The sequence below is a fragment of the Ochotona curzoniae genome, unplaced genomic scaffold (assembly GCF_017591425.1).
Source record: "Ochotona curzoniae isolate NIBS_2020 unplaced genomic scaffold, NIBS_Ocur_1.0 scaffold_4505, whole genome shotgun sequence".
NCBI classification, from domain to species: domain Eukaryota; kingdom Metazoa; phylum Chordata; class Mammalia; order Lagomorpha; family Ochotonidae; genus Ochotona; species Ochotona curzoniae.
Window position 1 is genome coordinate 11233469 of NW_024467118.1, and position 20943 is coordinate 11254411.

Below are 20943 nucleotides of genomic sequence, written 5' to 3' on the forward strand. Positions count from 1 at the left end.
GAATAATATTTGTAACCTAAAGTAGTGCCTTGCTACCTTGCACTAAGCCTTGACCCCACCGAGATGCTGTGAGTGTGAGGGGGACCTCCTCCCTCTATGGACAGCTTGTGTCCAGGCCAGCTGCCGGGGGATATGTCCCCAGGTGGGTCTTGTTTGTAAAAGAAAGGTGTACCTCATTTGTCTTTAAGGTGAAGAAGGATGATTTGAACAGGTGGAAACGTGGTTTTGGAAAGAAGCTCTTTAGGGTGCTTGGAAGAGGACATAGAAATACCTGCGTCATCCGTGTGTACACATTTGTCACGGGTAACATCAGTATGTTCCACGTAAAACCTGGCCAGGGTTGGCAGAAACGTTGGAGACCCACTTTGAGCTCAAGTCTTCAAGCGGAAAATCTTAGTGACGTTTTGAGCTCATTGGGAGTACAGCGCGCCCTGTCTCATCCGTATATTATGGGAACACAAAGGAAAAGAAGTTAGTTGTAGAATTGGTGGGGGCGGCTGCGAAGTGTGAATCATGTGGCTAGCTGTTCTTTTCCTGTTTGTAGGCGGCTGGATTCGGGGGTGTCTCATCACTGAGAACTATAGTGTCAGAGGAAGTTTACCTTAAATTGGATCACCAGGTTTATGTTAAACCAGACTTTCCAAAAAGAGGGACACATTTCACTACATCAGTCAACTAGTAAAAACTAGTGTCAAAAAAAACCCAGAAAAAAACAGGGTAAAGGATTTGAAATGATTGGAACCAGAAGTGTTTCCGATTTTGAATTTTTAAATGCATTGGCATATTTGCACATGTATATTAATGTATCTTGGGCATAGATAGTTCTTATGCACAGAAACGGTGTATGTTTCATACACATATGACCTAAAGGCCATTTTATAGAGTACTGTTTTTCTAAAGCCAGCATTCACGATGTGTGTACTTTCCCACTCTGGCATCAATAGCATTTCTGATTCTGCGCTTTTGAGTTAGGGATGCTCAGCTGGCGAAAGCTGCAACTCAGCATGCGCCCCATGCAGACACCGAAGTAGTCTTCGTTGTCACTGAAAGGTGGCCGTGCTGAGTGGCCTCCACTTTAGAGACGGAGACTGAGGCTCTGCAACATTCCCTCTTCAGGATCTGCACTAGACGCTAGAACATGCTAGAACATGCTAGAACATGCCTGTGCAAAGAGCCTGGAAGTGCAGCAACAGGTTAACGTTTAACCTTTTCCCATTTGTTTCAGAATATTGTTTAACAAATTTAATGAGATGTTTAATGACTGCATTATTAGGAAATAACGTCGGGGTAGAGGTGAGCTGTGGCATTGAGAAGTAGAGCAGCTGCTGGCAGCGGGGTGATAAAGGGATGCCAGTTCAGATTGGGGAAATTCAAAATGTGTGTGCAGAGTAGTCTGGGATTCAGCCTGGCTGTCTTGTGCTTTGCTACATTTAGTTTGAAGCGTCTAACTAAATTTTGTTGCATGACACTTTGTCCACCCTTTGAAGATGTGTCATTTGTCAGATAGATGGAAATGATGTCATTGGAGAGATCGCTGTTCATCCTGAAGAGGAAACGAAGGAGTTGAGAGGTGGCGTCCTCCGATGTCTGAGAACTTGTTGTGAAAGTGGAAGAGGACCATGCTGTCTTAAGATGTCACAGTGACTGTCATGGCACGGAATGGAAAGTGTGCTGATGCAAGAATAACTGCCGTGTTGCGGGGGCAGGAAAGCAAAGTAATCCTGTAGAAGGAAGGAGGAAGCCAGGTGGGGTGCTACTGGCGTGTCCCTTCCGGACTCAGGTCAGGAAAGGCTGCAGAGGAAGTAGAGAGGAGCGAGGCCTGCAGATACGGGCAGGCAGTGGGCGTTTTGCTTGCTGGGGACCCATGTTTAGACATCATTTGGTTGGAAATGTTGGTGTGGACTGGAGCCCTGCGTTTAGTAGAAAAGGGAGGCCTATGGAAGGCGGAAGTGAGTTGACACACGCTGTGTGAAGGCTTTGATGTGTTACCTTGTGTACTCAACGGCAGGCTTGCAGTATCGCCCATTTCAATAGGCCAGGAGGTAAGGCTGGAGATTGAATGAGTCACCTGTGTTCATGAAACCCTGCGACTGGTGCAGCAAAGGTGCGCATCCAGCCCTAAGCCCCACAGTTCTTTGAACCTCATCAGCCGTTCAGACTCTCAGTAGGATTGAGTGTAAAAAAGCGAAGGAAGAGCAGGAGTCTGGCGGTATGATGCCTAACAAAGCAGCAAAGGATTCATAGTGTGAGTGTGACAGCCACAGAAAGATGTGCTCAACTTAGGAAGCTTGAAGTACGTTACACAACAGTCGGCTAGGTTGCTGGACGGGTCAGAGTTGACCAGCACACGGTAACAGGTGAGGAGGTTGGAGGTCAGGTGAGACCCGGGGCATGCCAGACGCGCCGTTCAGACATCCAGTCTTTGTTTTTTTTTTTTAAAGATTTATTTTTATTATTTTTTCATTGGAAAGGCAGATATACAGAGAGGAGAGACAGAGAGGAAGATCTTCCATCCGATGATTCACTCCCCAAGTGAGCGCAACGGGCCGATGCTATGCCGATCCGAAGCCAGGAGCCTCTTCCGGGTCTCCCACGCGGGTGCAGGTTCCCAAAGCTTTGGGCCGTCCTCGACTGCTTTCCCAGGCCACAGGCAGGGAGCTGGAAGGGAAGCGGGGCTGCCGGGATTAGAACCGGCGCCCATATGGGATCCCGGGCGGCAAGGTGAGGACCTTTAACCACTTGCGCCACCGCGCCGGGCCCAGACATCCAGTCTTTGTGTTCTGATGTGGCCTGATTACAGTTGGAGCTGCTGCTTCTGCTTTTTTTTTTTTTTTTAAGATTTTATTTATTTATTTATTTATTTTAAAGATTTATTTTTATTATTTATTTATTGGAAAGGCGGATATACAGAGAGGAGAGACAGAGAGGAAGATCTTCCATCCGATGATTCACTCCCCAAGTGACTGCAAAGGCCGATGCTATGCCAATCCGAAGCCAGGAGCCTCTTCCAGGTCTCCCACGCGGGTGCAGGGTCCCAAAGCTTTGGGCCGTCCTCGACTGCTTTCCCAGGCCACAGGCAGGGAGCTGGAAGGGAAGCGGGGCTGCCGGGATTAGAACCGGCGCCCATATGGGATCCCGGGTGTGGAAGGCGAGGACCTTAACCACTGCGCCACTGCGCTGGGCCCAGATTTTATTTATTTTTATGGGAAAGACAGATTTACAGAGAGAAAGAGAGGCAGAAGGATCTTCCATTCTTTGGTTCACTCCCCAGGTGCTGCAAGGACACAGGTGAGCTAAGGCAGGAGCTCTTCCAGGTCTCCCGTGTGAGTGCGGGGTCCTCAACTGCTTTCCCAGGCCACAGCCCGAGAGCTGGATGGGAAGTGGAGCAGCCGGGACACAAACTGGCTCCAATATAGGATCCTGACTCATTCAAGGCGAGGACTTTTAGCCACTCGGCTATCACACCAGGCCCTGCAGTTTGAGCTTCTAACAGTATGTTTTGACAAGCTAAGATAAAAAATTGCACCAGGTCTTCTGGAAGATGTTTTTAGTTTTTGCTCTTCTCAAAATTGTTGAAATTGACTTACTTTGATATTTTCTCATAAGTCTTTTTAGATAGTTTGTCTGACAATTGTTTTGTCTCTTGGCTTTTGATACTGTTTTAGTTTTTTGTGGGCTTTTTTTTTTTTTTTTTTGCTTGCTTTTTAACTTAGTTGAAGGGAGAGAGAAATAAAGATTCTTTCCCTGGTTCAGTGCCCAAATAGCTGTGATAGCCGGAGCTGGTCCTGGCTTGACCTCGGAGTCAGGGAATCCGTCTAGGTGCCCCATGAAGGTGGCGGCGACTTGGGCACTTGAGGAATCATTGGCTGTTTCCTGTAGTGCACCTTGGCAGGCAGCAGGATCGGGAATGGAGTGGTAGAGATTTGCACCAGGCACTGCGACACAGCAAGCTGACATCAAACAGCCAAACCCGCCAGTGTGCCTGGCCCTGCGGGTCCTGAGAGCAGGTCCGTGTTCAGGAGCGTCTCAGGCAAGAGCCCGGCTCTTCTGACTGTGGCCCCGAGTGTTCCTCCAGTGTTTGCATCTTTATAAGGACATTGAGTGCCCCTCCAAGCAAATTTTGAAATTGAATTTCATCTAACCACAGGCGGAAGAGGAAAGTAATGCAGAGAGCAGACCCTGGAGGTTTACAGCTGGGAAGCAGAGGACCAGGTACTGGGCAGCCGAGTTTCACCATGGCACCTTGGTACAGGGCGAACTTGATTGCTCTGACCTCTTGTTGTTGATGCTCTCCCTTTTCCAGGAAGCTGCGATCGGAGGACGGCATCAGGTGTGCAAGTGAAACACAGCGCCACAGTTCCCCAGGGCAGGTGGTCCTCAGCAGCCGCTCCTCCTGAGCCTGCCAGGAAGCCTCATCCTCGACCTAGCGATAAACTCAACCCTAAAACCATCAACCCTGTAAGTATCAAAGGAGTTACCAGCTCAGTAGGTTTTCTGAATGGGCAGTTAACACACTGTTGCGTTGTTCCCAGTTCTGTCTGGGATTACTTCCATCTGCCGGTTTTGAGCTAGTGAGGAAGCCTCAACGTGAGGAGCTGAGGTCCTGGGATGCACACGGGATGCGTGAGGACCCGGGACGGCGTCCAGCTGGACCCGTTGGGCACGTCCTGTCCCATTTGGTGACTACCGTTTTGGAGCATAAATTACCTATCAACTTTAATTTCTGTTTCTATTATTTTACCTTATTGAAAAAATTTTCTTTTCAGTCATCATAGGATAATTTACCTACTTGCTTGGGTGTAGAAAGGACTGACCATTCCTCGATATTGTCTCAGTTAGCTTCCCCAGTCAGCCAAACAATAGTCTTCCCCTGTTTTACCTTAAAGTAACAGTTTATACTTTTGTACACATAAAAGTGCCCGAGTTGCACCATGCTTGTACATGAGGCCCATGTGATGCCTGGCCTAATGTGTTCAGTTTAGAATTAACCTTTTTTCTCTGGGAAAACTTGGGTTGGAAGGGCAGGTAGGAGATACAGCACCCAAACTGTAATGAGAGGGCTCATTTATAAAGCCCGGTTTGTGTTCTATGTAATAACCAAAACAGGAATATTTTTTCATGTAGTTATAAATCATAAGGAAGAAGAATAAGGTTTTTGATTTACTTTTGCATTTGCTTTCATTTATTCATTTGAAAGGGAGAGTGGCGAGAGACAGCCAGCCTTTGGCGGGGCCAGGCAGAAGCTAGGAGCTCCGAAATGCCCTGTGCCTTCTGTGTGCAGTAGGGAGCTGGGCCGGAAGCAGAGCAGACAGGACTGGAACTGACACTGGGTAGGACTGTCATGGGCTGTGACCTAACGAGCACCGCAGAAGCAGCCCCAGGAAACAAAACTGTGCCCAAATTTACTCTTTGTGCCTAAATCCTCTTTGGATCGCTAGTGAACTGTTCTGAAGCTGTCGCTGCTGTTGCCCGTCTTCCATCACCTGTGAGAACAGGTGTAGGCTTCATCCGTTCGTCGTAACATGCAGCAACACTCAAAGAGAGAAATGACAGAATGGATTTGTTGAAAAGGCAGAGCAGTAAAGGCGTAGAGGGGAGAGAGAGAGAAAGCTTGATCTCCCACCTGCTGCTTTACTCCTCATATGGCTGAAGCCAGGAGCTAGAATTTCATCTGTTTCTGGCACATAAGTGGCCGGGGTCCGTGTTCTTGGGCCATCAGTTGCCTTCGTAAGCACCTTAGCAGGGAGCTGGATACGAAAGAGCTGCTGGATTCAAACACCTGCTCTGCAGTAAGCAGTACAGTTTAACACACTGTGCCAAAGGACCGGCCCCAAGAAATTATAATCGAAGATGAATCCAGATACATGTGTGTGAGGCTCTTGCTCCGTTCTCAGTTCTGTTACCTAATCTTTCAATGTGTAAGAAAACATCATTCTGTTTTGCAGCAATGTAGATTCCCTGGCCATCTGTGTGTACCATTTGTACTTGGCTGGAAGGCAAGTAGGGGATGTGCTGGTCAATGAAGGCACACTCGGTTTCCCTGTGCTTCAGCTCTGCTCCCTTAGCCCTCTCTTGGAAAGGCACAGTCAGGGTAGGGTGGAAAAGCCATCAGCCACTCTCAGACATTCAGAAACAAGTTGGGGATGAAAAGGGACCAGCATAATGGTGCTGCGTGCTAATCCCCTGACTGTGGCTCCAGCATCCCTTATGAGTGCCAGCGTGTGTCCCACCTGCTTCATTTCAGATCCAGCTTCCTGCTTTTGGCTTGGGAGAGCAGTGGAGGATGGGCCAGGATCTTGGGAACCTGCACCCACATGGGAGACCTGGAGTAAGCTCCTAGCTTCGGCCGAGTTCAGCTCTGACCTCTGTGGGCATTTTGGGAGGGAATCAGCAAGTTGAAGATTTTTTTTCTCTTTGTATGTCTCTCCTTTTCTGTCTATAAAATCTGCCTTTCAAATAAAAATATGTTTTAAAAGGACTATACAAAACGTGGTAGTCACATTACTGCCACCACCAAGAGGGTTGACAGTACCACGCAGTATGTCGCTGAGTAGGCGTGATGCCTTTGGTACCAATTTGGCTGGCTGAAAGTCGGCGTGGCCATTGGTAAGACGTCAGCGGGATTAGGATCGATCAGGTATCACTAAGAAGTGATGGAATCCTTCTCTTTGTATTTCAGTTTGGTGAGCAGTCCCGAGCCCCTTCTGCGTTTGCAGCTATCTACTCGAAAGGAGGTATTCCTTGCAGGTAAAATCCATACAAGTTTTGATCGACCATATTCAAAATAATTGAGTAAAATCAATGTAGTATTGAATCTAAATGTATTTTAAGTTTTATTGTGATGTTGAAATAAAAGTGACATTCACCCTGGCTGTTGTGGAAATCCATGAAATTGTTAGAGGGCAGATTCTAAGATGTCATTACCAAAAGCAGCAGTGAATACCAAATCAAGAAATTGAATGGACTCTCCTTTTTTTATTTTTTAGGATTTACTTATTTGAAAGGGAGAGTTACAGAGAGAGGGAAAGGTCGGGGGAGAGAGAGAAAGAAGTGAGGAGACAAAGATCTTTCACCTTTGGGTTCACTCCCCGAAAGGCTGTAGCAGGTAGAACTGTACTGATCCAAAGATGGGCACTTTCTCGTGGCCTGCTGTATGGATGCAGTGTCCCACGCACTTGGGCCATCCTCTGCTTTTCCAGACTGTTAGCAGGGAGCTAGTTTGGACAGCATGGGACGCTAACAGTGCCTCAGTAATGTTACCTGCTTCACCACAGGGCTGGCCCTGAATGGGCCACCTTTAAAAGAACATTTATTCGAAAGGCAGATGTACAGAGAGAAAAATCTTCTGTCCACTGGTTCTCTCCCTGGAGTACCTACAAAGGCCCAAGGTAAGCTGATCTGAGGCTTGGAGCCAGAAGCTACCTCCCACGCGGGAGCAGGGTCCCAGGGCTTTGGGCCGTCCTCTACTGCTTTCCCAGGCCACAAGCAGGGAGCTGGATGGGAAGTGGGGCAGCTGGGACAGGAACCCACACTCATATGGGAACCTGGCAGATGGAAGGCAAGGATTTAGCTACTAGGCTGTTGCGCCATATCCTGAATGGGCCTTTTTGTTTTGCTTTTTAATTTCAGCAGTCTCAAGTTTTCACAAGTTGCTAGTAAAATATTCTTTTTTTAAGGATTTATTTTTATAGAAATTAGATGTACAGAGAGGAGGAGAGACAGAGAGGAAGATCTTCTGTCTGATGATTCACTCCCCAAGCGGCCGTGATGGCTGGAGCCCAGAGCTTCTGGGTCTCCCATGCGGGTGCAGAGTCCCAAAGCTTTGGGCCGTCCTTGACTGCTTTCCCAGGCCACAAGCAGGGAGCTGGATGGGAAGAGGGGCTGCCGGGATTAGAACTGGTAGTCATCTGGGATCCCAGCAAGGACTTTAACCACTAGGCTACCACACTGGGCCTCATAAAATATTCTTTTTAAAGTGGAAGTTGGCAGTTTGCTGAAATTATTTCTTAATTATTACATGTAGCTTTCTTTTTTAAATACGGTTTGTTTATTTGAAAGTCACAGAGTGAATGAAAGCTAGGGATACTGCATCGGTGGTTTCAGTGCATGGACAGACACAGTGCACTGGCTGGGCCGATGGCAGCAGGCAGGAATTCTAATGTCCCCCACCTGGGTGGCAGGGACCCAAACCCTTGGGCCAACGTTTGCTTTTCCTAGGCCATTAGCAGGGAGCTGCATTGGTCATGTAGCCTGACACAGACTGGCACCTTTCCGGTGATGGCTTAACCCACGGTACCATGTTGTAGCTCTCTTGGCTGGGTATAACTCTTACTGTCTTTCTTGGCAGACATTGATACTGTTGTGAAGAAAACACATACACATATGTATATATAAAACAATATTTTAAAATTTATTACTACTAAGCTTTTGTATTTTTAGTATATCTCCAGTTTTAGCTTATCTAGATAATAGAAAATTTAACTTTAGAAATAATAATCAAAATTTCCCCCCAAATTTAAGATGTGTCATTTTTCATGCTGTAAGATTTTGCAGGGCCAGGGTTGTAGTGTAGCACGTTAAACTTCACCTGCAGCATGGCCATCACATACGGGTGCTAGTGTGACTCCCGGCTGATGCAGCCAGCTCCCTGCTGGCGTTCCGAGGAAGGCCGTGGAAGATGGCCCAAGGATTTGGAGCTCTGTACCCACACGGGAGACCTGCAGAAGCTCCACTTCACCTGGCTTAGCTGCTGGCCACTGTGGCTGTCAGGGGTGAATAACGCACAGAAAACTGCTTTCTTGTCTACTCTGCGTGTGAAATTCTGCCTTTCAAGTAAATTGAAAAAAAATTTTTGCAATGAAAAATGAGCTTAAGAAGCAACTATTACCATTTTATAACTTAGATTCTGATTGAAGCCCTGTTTTCTTCTTCCTCAAAGCATTTGACTGTTAGCCACATTATAGAGGCCTCTTGCATTTGTGGGGACACACACTGAAAGGGGGGCTAGCAGGTCGAGACTTGCAGAGGAGTGTGAGTACGTTAGTGTGATGACGAGGCCATTGTCAGGGAGTGAGTGTATTTATGTATGTGCTTTATTGCATATCCGTAATGCCTTGAAAAAAAACTATTTTAAAAAACAAGGTGGAGAGCTTACTTCAGGAGCTGCCATTTTCTTTTTCTTTTCTGTGTTTTTGCTTTTTTTGGTTGCAGAGAGAGTTTTGTTTGCAAAGTGACCAGGTGAATGTGGAAAGACGAGGGAAGGAGTAAGCACCTCCCCGAGAGGGAGAGGGAGAGCCTGGAGGCGGGCTGCCTCTTGAAAGGAGCGAGGGAGAGACACAGGCTTGAGGGAGGTCTTAGAGCCGTCGGTGTTCCCTGACCCCTCCTTGTTGTGTGAGCACCTACGGGTAAAGGGTTTCCTTTGTAACCCAGAAGGACCCATTCCTTTCCTGGTCCAGTGTTGTTCTCTTTAACAGGAATAAAATCAGATTTTCTTTCAAATAATGAATGGCATCTGTGTTCATGGGAACTGCTTTTTTCTGCTGTATTTTGTTTGCTTCTGATTTTCCTATACATTGCCTGTTGTGTCTGAAAGCCATCAGGTGGAATGTATGTGTTAAGATTACAGTTCTAATGGGCCTAGCGCGGTGGCCCAGTGGCTAAAGTCTTCTCCTTGCATGTGCTGGGAGTCTGTGTGGACGCCAGATCATGACCCGTTTGTTCCACTTCCCGTCCTGCTCCCTGCCTGTGACCTGGGAAAACAGTACGGGATGGTCCAAGACCTTAGCACCCTGCACCCGTGGGAGACCAAAAGCTCCCGAGTTCAAACTTAACCAGCTCTGGCCGTGACAGCCACTTGGGTAGAGAACTAGCAGATGGAAGATTATTTTCTCTGTCTCCTCTTTGTAAACCTTCCCTATTCAATAAAAATAAATAAATATTAAAAAAAAATACAAATAGCAATATGCCAAAGCAGTTGGTTGCTTTATGTGGAGTTCCCAGTTTTGCTGAACAATAGGAAGTTTTAGACTGTTTTTCGAATGTCCTGGTACTGTCTTAGCACACGGCCTTCCGTGATGCTGCAGAGGAACCCCGACAGGTTTACCGTGAGCAGAGTGCGCCCTGGGTGACCAGATGACCACTGCTTTCCTTGTTGCATCCACGGACTGCTTTGTTCCAGGTTGATACATGGTTCCGTAAAACACCGACTGCAGTGGGAATGTCCTCCTGAAACGCTTCCGTTCGATCCTCTCCTTATCACCTTAGCTGAGGTAAATGTTGTCTCTCTTGAATGTTTACGAACAAAGTATCTTGAAAGTTTTATTTTGTAGCTTGTCCTTAAATGACATGTACTTTTGAAATAAGCACAGGCATTGCAACACACCTCTGCAAATAATTGTGGTTCATATATGTTTATTATAAATTGATGGATCAAGCTTTATAAATGTGAAATTAGTCTCCACGAGGTTCTGTAAATGATAGAATATTCATATCGGAAGTGTGGCCAGCACCGGAAACGAACCCAGATGCTTCGAAGAGGGCTGAGGACAGCTCGGCCAGCATCTCGGCCATTGGACCAAGGACCTGCTCAGTGTGATGCAGGGTTTAAAATGATTTGAGAGACAGAAGGAGACAACGAGAGGTCCCTTCCGGTGGTGTGCCTGCAGTGCCGGGGCATGGCTAGAGCTGAGAGCCAGAATGGCAGCTGGGTGTGCCACGTGGCTGCAGGAGTCCAACCGCTGCAGCCGTCCCTGCCACCTAGGGCCACCTGAGGATAGGCTGGAGTTGGCGGCCAGGGGCACGCACGCGTGGGACATGCCAGTGTGGGTCACGCCCAGAGTGGGTCATGCCAGAGTGGGACACGCCAGAGTGGGTCACGCCAGAGTGGGACACGCCAGAGTGGGACATGCCAGTGTGGGACATGCCAGTGTGGGTCATGCCCAGAGTGGGTCACGCCAGAGTGGGACATGCCAGTGTGGGACATGCCAGTGTGGGTCATGCCCAGAGTGGGTCATGCCAGAGTGGGACACGCCAGAGTGGGTCACGCCAGAGTGGGACATGCCAGTGTGGGACATGCCAGTGTGGGTCATGCCCAGAGTGGGTCACGCCAGTGTGGGACATGCCAGTGTGGGACATGCCAGTGTGGGACATGCCAGTGTGGGTCACGCCAGAGTGGGACGCTGGTGCCTTGGCTCCAGGCAAGCCGCCAGCTCCTGACCTAACATGTTATGACAGGAGAAGAGTCGACACAGTCCTACCTTCTAGTGAGCCAGTCAGTGAGACCCTTAGTAGTTTTTATTTCTAGAATCAGAGGTTGAAAAATGAGTTCACCAGTTTTCTGTTTAGTTAGCGTTTTTAAGAATTACAGTTATTTTTTAAGAAAAATAGTTAATGCCATGCTTATAGAAAACATGCAAGTCATAGGTAATTGAAGCAAAACCCTCAGGTTTGTTGTTTTAAATCACTTAAGGAAGTCGGAGGGAATGGGCACGTAGCCTAGTTGTTAAGACACCCGTGTCCCATATCTGATTGCCAAGGTTTGATTCCCAGCTCCAGCTGCAGATTCCAGCTTCCTGCTGGTCGTGCAGACCATGGGGGCAGCAGGTCCTCTTTGCCAGTGCCCTGGATGGAGTCCCCCGCGCTGGGCCCAGGCCAGTCCCAGCCATCTGGGGAGTGAACCAGTGAGTGTAAGAGTCTTCTCAGATTTCTCAGATAAATAAGCACATTGTTGTAAGAGGCATCCCCTCTTCCTCTGACACTAGTTGGGTGGACTGATTTAGGAATAGTGTGAGAAAAATATTTTTCCTGTTGAAATTGCTCGAGTATGATGACACATTGAAATATCTAGTCCAAATATATTTAATGTCATACATGGACATCTCTGAATGCTACTGAAGACTGCCAAATTGTTTTTTTTTTTTAAGATTTATTTTTATTATTTATTTATTGGAAAGGCGGATATACAGAGAGGAGAGACAGAGAGGAAGATCCTCTGCCCGATGATTCACTCCCCAAGTGAGCTCAACGGCCGATGCTATGCCAGTCTGAAGCCAGGAGCCTCTTCCGGGTCTCCCACGCGGGTGCAGGGTCCCAAAGCTTTGGGCCGTCCTCGACTGCTTTCCCGGGCCACAGGCAGGGAGCTGGAAGGGAAGCAGGGCTGCCGGGATAGAACTGGCGCCCATATGGGATCCCGGGCGTGCAAGGCAAGGACCCTAACCACTGCGCCATCGCGCCGGGCCCGCCAAATTGTTTTTAATAAGGCTTTGTTTTTATTGATAGCTCAGTTTGCAGTTACCTTGTTGTAAGCAGTGCATTTTTATGGATTGACTATTATGAAATTTGGGTCTGAATAAGCCTTTTAACCTTGGCATTAAAGATAGATTAGTGATGTGTCTTTGGTTCTTTAGTCCTTGTCAGGATCAACCCATTTCATAGATATCTTTAAATATCTGATATCTTTAGATAGATGCATATTTCAGCTATTCCCAGGGTACAGTGTGGACTCTTTTTGGAATTGCTTTTTACTTATTATTTTTTGGTTAGCATTTATTTATTTGAAAGTCAAAGTTAACAGGGAGAAAGAGACCACTGTTTGGTTTGCTTATTCACTCCCCGCATGACTGCAACCCTGGTGGAAGCCAGGAGGCTGGAACTCCTCCTGGGTTTGCTAGCTGAATTCAGGGGCCTAGGTGGCTGGGTCGTCGTCTGCTTTTGTAGGCATGTTAGCAGCAAGCAGCATGTGGAATGGAGCTGCCAGGCTTCAGGTGGCACTCATATGGAATGGCCTGTGACTTGACCTGGGTGGTGCCAGCTGCTTCGGGAGTCGTCGTAAGGAACTACGTTTATGCCACATAGAGTCAGTCCATTAGCAACCTGTTGTACGAACACTAGCACTTTATTTCTGTATTTGATTGAATTTCAGCCTTCTCGTTTAATTTGGGGCAAGTGTGACAACAACAGTGTTCAGAAGCCTGAAGGAAAGGAAACAGTGCTCACTCTGGGAGCAGATGGTTTAATTTAAAGGAAAATTTAAGGGAAAATTAGAATTTCTAAGCTTGACTGAATCTACTTCACCAATAATTAGTCAAAATCAATATATTTTTCTATTTTTTTTTTTTTACTTTATTTTTTCTTTTCCAAAAATGTCAGATGGATCTTCCATCTGGACTTGAAAAGATTGGTTATTTCATCAGAGAGCTATTTAGTTATTTCTTATGCATTTTGGATAGAAGACATATCAGAAATGATCTACAAAAGTTGTTTCATGGTCTTACCCTGCATCCTGTTAAAAATGACATTTAAAATCTTAGCATGCTTTTTGTCCAAAATGCAAGATTTGCCTTCTAAATATCTTAATATAAGATATAAAATATTTAACTGAAGGAACTACATGTTAGAAACTCTGTGATCAAACTAAAATTGTGAAGGCGGGCAGGGCAGTAGTTTTCTGTTCGCCCTGGGGTTGTAAGTCCTCATTGCAGAATACTGCTGGCTCTGTGGCAGTGTCAAGGTGCATAGGCGATGCTTGCAGCAGCCGAGTGAGTTTTTATTCTTTATTTGTACTTATTTCATTTGTTCTTCGATATTTTATTTTTCCTGCTTTTTCTTGTCTCTTCGTTCCCTTTGGAGGGGAGAGGTTTCCTTTCCTCGTGTCTCTTGTTTCTGAGTATAACTGAAATCATTCGAATGAGGAAAACAGTGATCAAACTTGTCAGTTTTCAGTTGAACTAGTCATGATTTAGATTTTCTGTTAGTGTGATAAAATGGGTCAGTAGATGATGTTTTTTTGTTCTCCTTGGCAGGGTCTGAGAGAGACTAAACATCCGTATACCTTCGTGTCCAAGGAGGGCTTTAGAGAATTACTTCTGGTCAAAGGAGCCCCTGAGAAAGCCGAGCCTCTGCTGCCGAGGCTGGTGCCTGTGATCAAGGCGGCTCTGGTATGGCCTGGAGTTCCTCATGCCTTCAAAACATGGAGGAAGGACAGCTTTATACAATTAGCAAATTTCATGTGTTTTTTTTTCTGCTCCAAGTTATATGCTAATTAGTCATTTGCCTGTGATTTTGATGCATAGACAAAATTAGTGTGTGCCCCTGTTATTGAAGGCTAGATGATTATGGACTTAGAGAGGTTTGAGGTTGTACTGAAGGTAAAAGATGACATTTTAAGTAATTGAAAAAACCCCTAATGAACCGTAAAGCAGTCCTTTAGCATGTTAGATAGCTTTGTTAATTCTTTACTTGGGCCAGAGAGTGGGTTAATTTGCTTGTGTAGGACGGAGACCCCTCCTGCATGAGCTGTGTTCAAGTTTACTTATTCTTAGCGGCATGGAGAGCCGGCGAGCTGGCGTCTGTTGTTTCACTCGGGCTGCAGCGCTGGGGGCTGGACCAGGCCTCACCCAGTAGCCCAGGACTCCGTCCACATCTCTCCTGTGGTTGGGAGTAGTTAGGACAACCTCTGCCGTTTTTTCGCGCATGTCAGTAGTGTACTAAGGCTGAACTGGAGCGGTGGAACTCACACTGGAACTCTGCAATGGGACTGACTTGCAAATGGTAGCTTATTGCATTGCACCACAATGTTGTCCTTTGTTTTACAAACCCTGGGTTTTGCTGGCTAGCTTCTAATTCTAATTGCACAATTTTACTTTCCTTTTGCCTTGATTTGCCCTATTTCCTAACCCATCTTTCATTTTTTTCCTTTTTGTTCCTTTATCGTTAACGAACTGACCTTGCAGGGCCATGCAGATGATGAAGTGTTTGAGAGAGGACTGAACGCTCTGGTGCAGTTGAGTGGCGTCGTTGGCCCTGCTCTGAATGACCACCTGAAGCACCTGCTGACGAGCGTGAGTGCTGTTCCTCCCTGTGCATCGTGCTGTCTGCGCTTCTCTTCATGATAAATGGACTCAGCCTGGAGAACATTACCCTCGCTGAAATGTAGAGTTTGGACCTAGTAGTTCATAACACATTTTCTGTAGACAGTATTTTCTTTAATGCTTTTGAAAATTACAAATCCACCTATAGGAGCAGGGTTTAGCATTGTAATCAGTTGTAAACAAAATGTAGATAAAAATTCAGTATGATCTGCCGTTATTGACTAGCTGTGAGTACTAAGCAGTGCTCGTAAACCTTCTGTATTTATATATTTCCAAAGTCATGTTTTTTATATCTCTTTGTTTTTGAGTTTCTCACTGGGTTTTTAAATTAATTCAGGATGGGATTTTTTCCCTTGTTTGTAGTTGAATTTGCCTTGATCACAGCTCAGCACTTGGAGACGAGTCCAGGAATGCCCTGGGCAGCCTGTAGAGTTGGGAGGACTGATGGGGCTAGGAGAGCTGCAGGTTACTGATGCTGTTAACCAGAGCACTCAGGTGGAGCATGCAGCCAGCCAGGGAGCAGAGCAGGACCCGGGAGGTTAGCAGCAGAGCTGCAGTTGTACTAGCCTGCCTCTCGCAGCGTCCCCAGTGCAGTGTGGACAGCAGTGTGTCGGGCAGCATGCATGGATTGCTGCCAGCTAGATAATGCAACCTGAGCCTTAGAATACAGGGTTTGATTTATTATTTATTATTTCTATTTATTTATTTCTATTTATTATTATTTTAAAATTTCTTTTAAGGGTTTGTTTTATTGTTTGTTTGAAAGGCAGAGTTGTCAAGACTGAGAAGTTGAGGAGGAGAGACCAGGTCTCCCATCCACTGGTTCACTCCCACAGGTCACACCAGCCAGAGCTGAGTCGGTGTGAAGCCAGGAGTCAGGAGCTTCCTCCAGGGGTGGGTTTCCCATGTGGATGCAGGAGCTGAAGGACTCGAGCCATCTTCCACTGACTTTCCAGGCCAGAAGCAGGGAGCTGGGTTGGAAGTGGAGCCGTGGGGACATGATCCGGCGCTTATATCAGATCCTGGCATCACAGGTCTCCACCTGAGGATTAACTGGCTAGGCCAGCATGCCAGCTCCACTATCCAGAGTTTTTACTGAGATCTGTCTCTCAGGCCAGTGTTCTGCGGCATGGTAGGCATGACCCTGAGCCCCAGTCTAAACTACCTCCTGAACGTAGATAATCTGGTGAGGCCCAAAGATGCCAGGCTAATAAAGAACCTCTTATTTAGCAAGACATTCCAGAAACTTAAAAGTTACTGTTAGAGGTAAGGACCAGATTTTCTCTGGGCAAGCTCGACGCTGACTGCACAGTGGTAGGAAGATGAGGGAGTTTGCTAGTTGCCTTTCTTGCATTTCTCTCTGGGAGTCTCCGTCAAGAAAAAATCTTTTTTCATTAATAACAGTAAGTTTATAGGCTGTCATGCAGCATTTCAGTATATACATATGATCTGTTCTGATCAAGTCGGGACAATTTCTCCTTCTGTATTACTTTGATGTTTTGGGGCTCATCTGTTTGCTCATAAAATCCGTAACAGGTGCTTGTCCACTGTGGTCACTCAGCACTGTGTGAACTGAGGATTCTATTTAGCCTGTTATTCTAACTCCAGTTACGCTGCTATAGCCCACCCTACTTCAGTAAATTAACAAGCCAGACAAAGAAGGACAGATTCTGCTTGTTCTCTCATATGTTCAAGCTGAAAATCTTAGTCTGAACACAGACTATTCATTGCTAGAGGCTGAGAGTGTCTTTTGACTTTGCCTAATTTTTTTTTTAAGATTTATTTTTATTGGAAAGACAGATTTGTAGACAGGAGAGAGAGAGGGATCTTTAATTCAGTGGTTCACTCCCCAAATGGCCTCAGCAGCCGGTGTTGAATCGATCTGGAGCCAGGAGCCTTTTCCCAGTCTCCCACATGGGTACAGGGTCCCATAGCTTAGGGCCATCCTCCACTGCTTTCCCATTCCGTAAGTATGGAGCGATTTTGGAAGTGGAGCAGCCAGGACTGCTCCACAGGGGATGCCACTGCTTGCACGTGGAGGATTGCCCAGTTGAGCAATCATCCCAGCCCCAACTTTGCCTAATTTTTCATGATTGACTCACCAGCCATGATATTTAATGAAGTAAAGTACTCTTCCTGGGTGACCTTCCAACCTGGGAGGAAGAAGGAGCAGAAACTGACTGCGTGACAGACCAGGGCCTGTACATGTGCTGGCTGAATGACCAGTTCCTGTGTGGGCTTCCGTCGCATTTTCAGAATGGATGCCTGAAACAGTCTTGCAATAAGTAAAAGGTTTCAGTCTTTGGCAGAGGTAATCAAGATGTGTGGTGGGAAGGCTCTCAGCTGGGCTTGCCCTGAGGGTGGAGTGGGGCTGTCGCTAGGCCAGGCCCGGGATTCTGTGCTCAGTTCTCTTGCCCGGGATTCTGTGCTCAGTTCTCTTGCCCGGGATTCTGTGCTCAGTTCTCTTGCCCGGGATTCTGTGCTCAGTTCTCTTGCCTGGGATTCTGTGCTCTGTTCTCTTGCCTGGGATTCTGTGCTCTGTTCTCTTGCCTGGGATTCTGTGCTCAGTTCTCTTGGGCTCGATTCTGCACAGTGAGACCCATTCCGAACAGAGCCTGTGAGAGTCAGTCAGCTACTTTTCCCTGATAATATATGAATCATGCTAGTCACCTAAATGCTCCTCTGTGTGTGTGTGTGTGTGTGTGTGTGTGTGTGTGAGAGAGAGAGAGAGAGAGAGAGGGAGGGAGAGAGAGCAGGAGAGAGAGGCAGAGTTTACTTTTTCTGTTAGGAAAATGTCTTTTAAAGGCCTAGCTATATATCATACTTCACGTGCCTTTGCAGATTACAAAATGGAGAAGTGTGCTATTTCATAGAAAACTGGATCTCCTACTGTGTTAGATTTTGTGGAATTGGTATGACTAGCTGTATTGTAAATTATAGTGTATTGTTTTTAAACAATAGACAGTGGTGTCTTCTATGTAAGCTTTAGATGTTTCCCAAACAAAATCTTAAAATCCTAAAGTAAGGCATACTTATGATTTTAATTATGCTTAAGATAAACATGGTTAATTTTAGAAATCATGTCTTTTTATCTCCCCAATCTGATTTTAAAAGCTTTCCAAGAGACTGATGGATAAGAAGTTTAAAGAGCCAATCACCAGTGCACTGCAGAAGCTCGAACAGCATGGTGGCAGTGTAAGTAGGATTTTCTTCTTCAACTCCTGTCTTATTGTTCCTCTTGCTACTCATATCACAGAACTGACTGCATATTTAACATCTAAATATCATGTTAGCTACAAGTGCCACACGGAAAACACGTTCATTTTGGGGCTTGAGGTTTCTTTCCTGATCAGGTTGGGCAGTTTAATGCTTTGCCTTAGACCAAGGTTATGGAAATCCACGCCTCTCCTCTCATTGCACTTTCTATGGCCATTCAGTTTTACTTTTTTTATTCCCTGTAAAGTATTTCAGATGTTTTTGACCATTGGAACATTTAGAAACCAAAGAATTAGAGTACTCAGCGCAGAGCAATACGTTTTTCCTGAGTTTAATGCCATGCTTTGTTAAAATGTAGAATGTCTGTGTAAGCCAAGGTTGCAATGGCATTGTGTGAGGGTGGCACAGTTACACCTGTAAGCCCCTGTGTCCCCTCGTGTGTGTGTACACATGTGTCCAAACAGATCAGTGCATTAGTCAGACCTTTCAAGGTACAAGGATATGTGTGAGTACTACATGATGTGAAATCACTACATTTGTTGAACGTTAATATGAAAAAAATGTTCAGATGATCCAGGCTTAGAGTCTTATTTTCATAAAGTCGCTTTGTTTTGGAGGTTACATTTAGTCATGTTTTAATGATTTTAATGATAGAGTCACAATTTAACATTACAAAAGTTAGTTTTATTTTAGGTATTTGTAAAGAATTTAACATGTTAAGCTTTTGATAAATTGCCTAATTTGACAAGTTCAGTGACTTTTAATATTCTTTCCATGAGTCATGCCGAGGGCAGTATGCAGAGGAAGTAAATCTTAGGCCTGGTAGATGATGAATTTTGATGTGTTGGGTCCCGAGTGGAGGATCAGACGTTTGGCTGAGATGTGCAGTATCTTCCCTAGTTTAGTGTCTCCTCTGACCAGAAAGGAAATTCTTGCTTGAAAACGCATGAAATTTTGCCTTTGTTCCGCCTGCAACTTGAGTTAATAGATGCTGTGTCCTGACAGCACAGTTCCTCAGTGTGGGGCTCTGCCTGGGGGCTTCAGCCCATCCTCTGTGCTCAGAGCAAGAGACTGCAAGTGTGCTTGCGGCATGTTGAAATTCCCAGTGAAAATACAGTGGTGATACGTGAGCAGTCCTGGCTGCTGGAGGGTTAGCGAGTGCCTGTATTTGCCTTGACACTTGGAACACACGATACTAAGGAAGAAAGGGTTGTGTAGCTAAAGGGGGTGTGAAGTATTTGGACTTCTTGTCTCTTCTTTGTGTTGCATAAGATTTTAACAGTGAGTGATTTATTTGTGAGAGACTTTCTCTAGTTACTTTGTGATCATTGATGGAATTAATGAATGCTCTTCTGAGATCTTAAAGGCTTATATACCCATTGTTTTCTTTAAATGGTAGAGTGGAGCCTTTAAGAAATAGCCTTCCAAATTGAAGTGTCACATTTCACGTTTCCTAAGACTTCTGGGGAAGTGGAATTAGCTAGTGGTAGTGACACTTTCTTATTAATAATCTTTATACTTGCCTAAAATTGAAGCTGATGATCTCAGAACATGGTATAATATTCTTTGAAAGAAATGTGTATTATACTTGGACACATCTTTATTAACTAAGAATTTATTATCCAGGAGGTACTTAGCTGAGTTTTTTAGGACACTGAACTCATGTAATCTTATCTGTAATCCTCAGATTTTGTTCTCACTTATGGATTAAGAAGCTGAGGTGTAGAGAAGTGACTGGAAAAGCTTAAGTTTAATTCCTGATCATTTGTCTCTTAAATATAGCTTTGTTTTGTTAGAAAAAATTCCACTACTTATTCTATTATTTGACTTGTGAATATTTTTAGGCATTTCTTGAAATGTCATGATACTAATGACACTCAATGGTTTTCTCTTAACAGGGAAGCCTTCTGATCATCAAATCTAAAATTCCAACCTACTGCTCCATCTGCTGTTGAGTGAGAGAATCCAAAGTCATCTTACCATCTGGTAACAGATGTCTACCATAGACCTTGGGTATTTGTGGGACTCTATCAGTTCATTCTTTTATAAACTACAGATTCCATTCATTATTTACTAGGTTAATGAAATCCCATATTAAAAAGTACTCTAACAAAAGTTATAATGGAATGTTACAGAATTTTAAAATTTTTTAATGTTCATATTTGAGAAACTATGTGATCAGATATTGCTACATATTTATTTTCTAGTACCTATGTATTGATTTTTATTCTTTGGAGGGATTTTATATTCACTAAGGCTCTAGATATTGGAATGGGGTAGCACTATGAACTCAGATTTAAGTATATTTTATAACATAGAATGCTTGGAAAACTTACAAGTATAAATTCTATTACAAGTATGTCAGTTTTTACAACTTGATACAAGTACCTAAACTTTAGGTTTTTAATTCTAACAACTTGCTTGTTTTAAAAGGCCTTTGAAACAAATAGTTTAAAATTTTGATGTCAGAAGCTGTACCTCATTGTGCCAGTGAAAGAGGATCTACAATACAAAAAGAGGTCCTTCATGGCTTGGGTCCTTCATGGCATGGGTCCTTCATGGCATGGGTCTAGGGACTTGAATGGCTACATCAAGTCAGCCTTGGAAAGGAATTGAGCTGAGCAGTGTCATATATCAGGCACACCAGGGAATGCCTTTCCTTGCATCTCCCACAGTGCCCATGTGGCAGTTCTTACTCGAAAATTGGAACTGTTCCCTTGGGACGCTTTGTCCATCAGGCCTGTCTTGGCTCCTCCTTTAAGTCTGTTTCACTGAAAGGTGTGTACAGTCTAAAAAATACCCAAAGAGAAAAGCTATGGTTTACAGCCAGTAGTAGCAAAGTTTAGTAGAATGAAGACCT

The 20943-nt window shown here is 45.2% G+C and overlaps 1 protein-coding gene across 5 annotated transcripts; it reads left to right on the plus strand.

Moving 5' to 3' along the window:
• The first annotated feature begins 4154 nt into the window (after window positions 1–4154).
• PACRGL (parkin coregulated like) lies at window positions 4155–20189 on the plus strand. Of its 5 annotated transcripts, XM_040965956.1 has the most exons (8): window positions 4155–4212; window positions 4304–4458; window positions 6680–6747; window positions 10178–10268; window positions 13800–13934; window positions 14730–14837; window positions 17982–18062; window positions 19982–20189. In XM_040965956.1, exons 1-8 carry the CDS (start codon window positions 4164–4166, stop codon window positions 20036–20038), a joined length of 744 nt encoding a protein of 247 aa, XP_040821890.1. In that variant the 5' UTR covers window positions 4155–4163; the 3' UTR covers window positions 20039–20189. The 5 variants fall into 5 exon arrangements, with proteins under 5 accessions (XP_040821890.1, XP_040821891.1, XP_040821892.1 ...); XM_040965957.1 differs by lacking the exon at window positions 17982–18062; XM_040965958.1 differs by lacking the exon at window positions 13800–13934.
• Window positions 20190–20943: the final 754 nt, after the last annotated feature.

Bases quoted from the DNA above. Each gene is read 5' to 3' on its own strand.
- PACRGL (XM_040965956.1), top strand. From the start codon at position 4,164: ATGCAGAGAGCAGACCCTGGAGGTTTACAGCTGGGAAGCAGAGGACCA. The intron at 4,213-4,303 runs GTACTGGGCAGC...TCCCTTTTCCAG, and splicing joins GCTGGGAAGCAGAGGACCAG to GAAGCTGCGATCGGAGGACG. The intron at 13,935-14,729 runs GTATGGCCTGGA...CTGACCTTGCAG, and splicing joins CTGTGATCAAGGCGGCTCTG to GGCCATGCAGATGATGAAGT.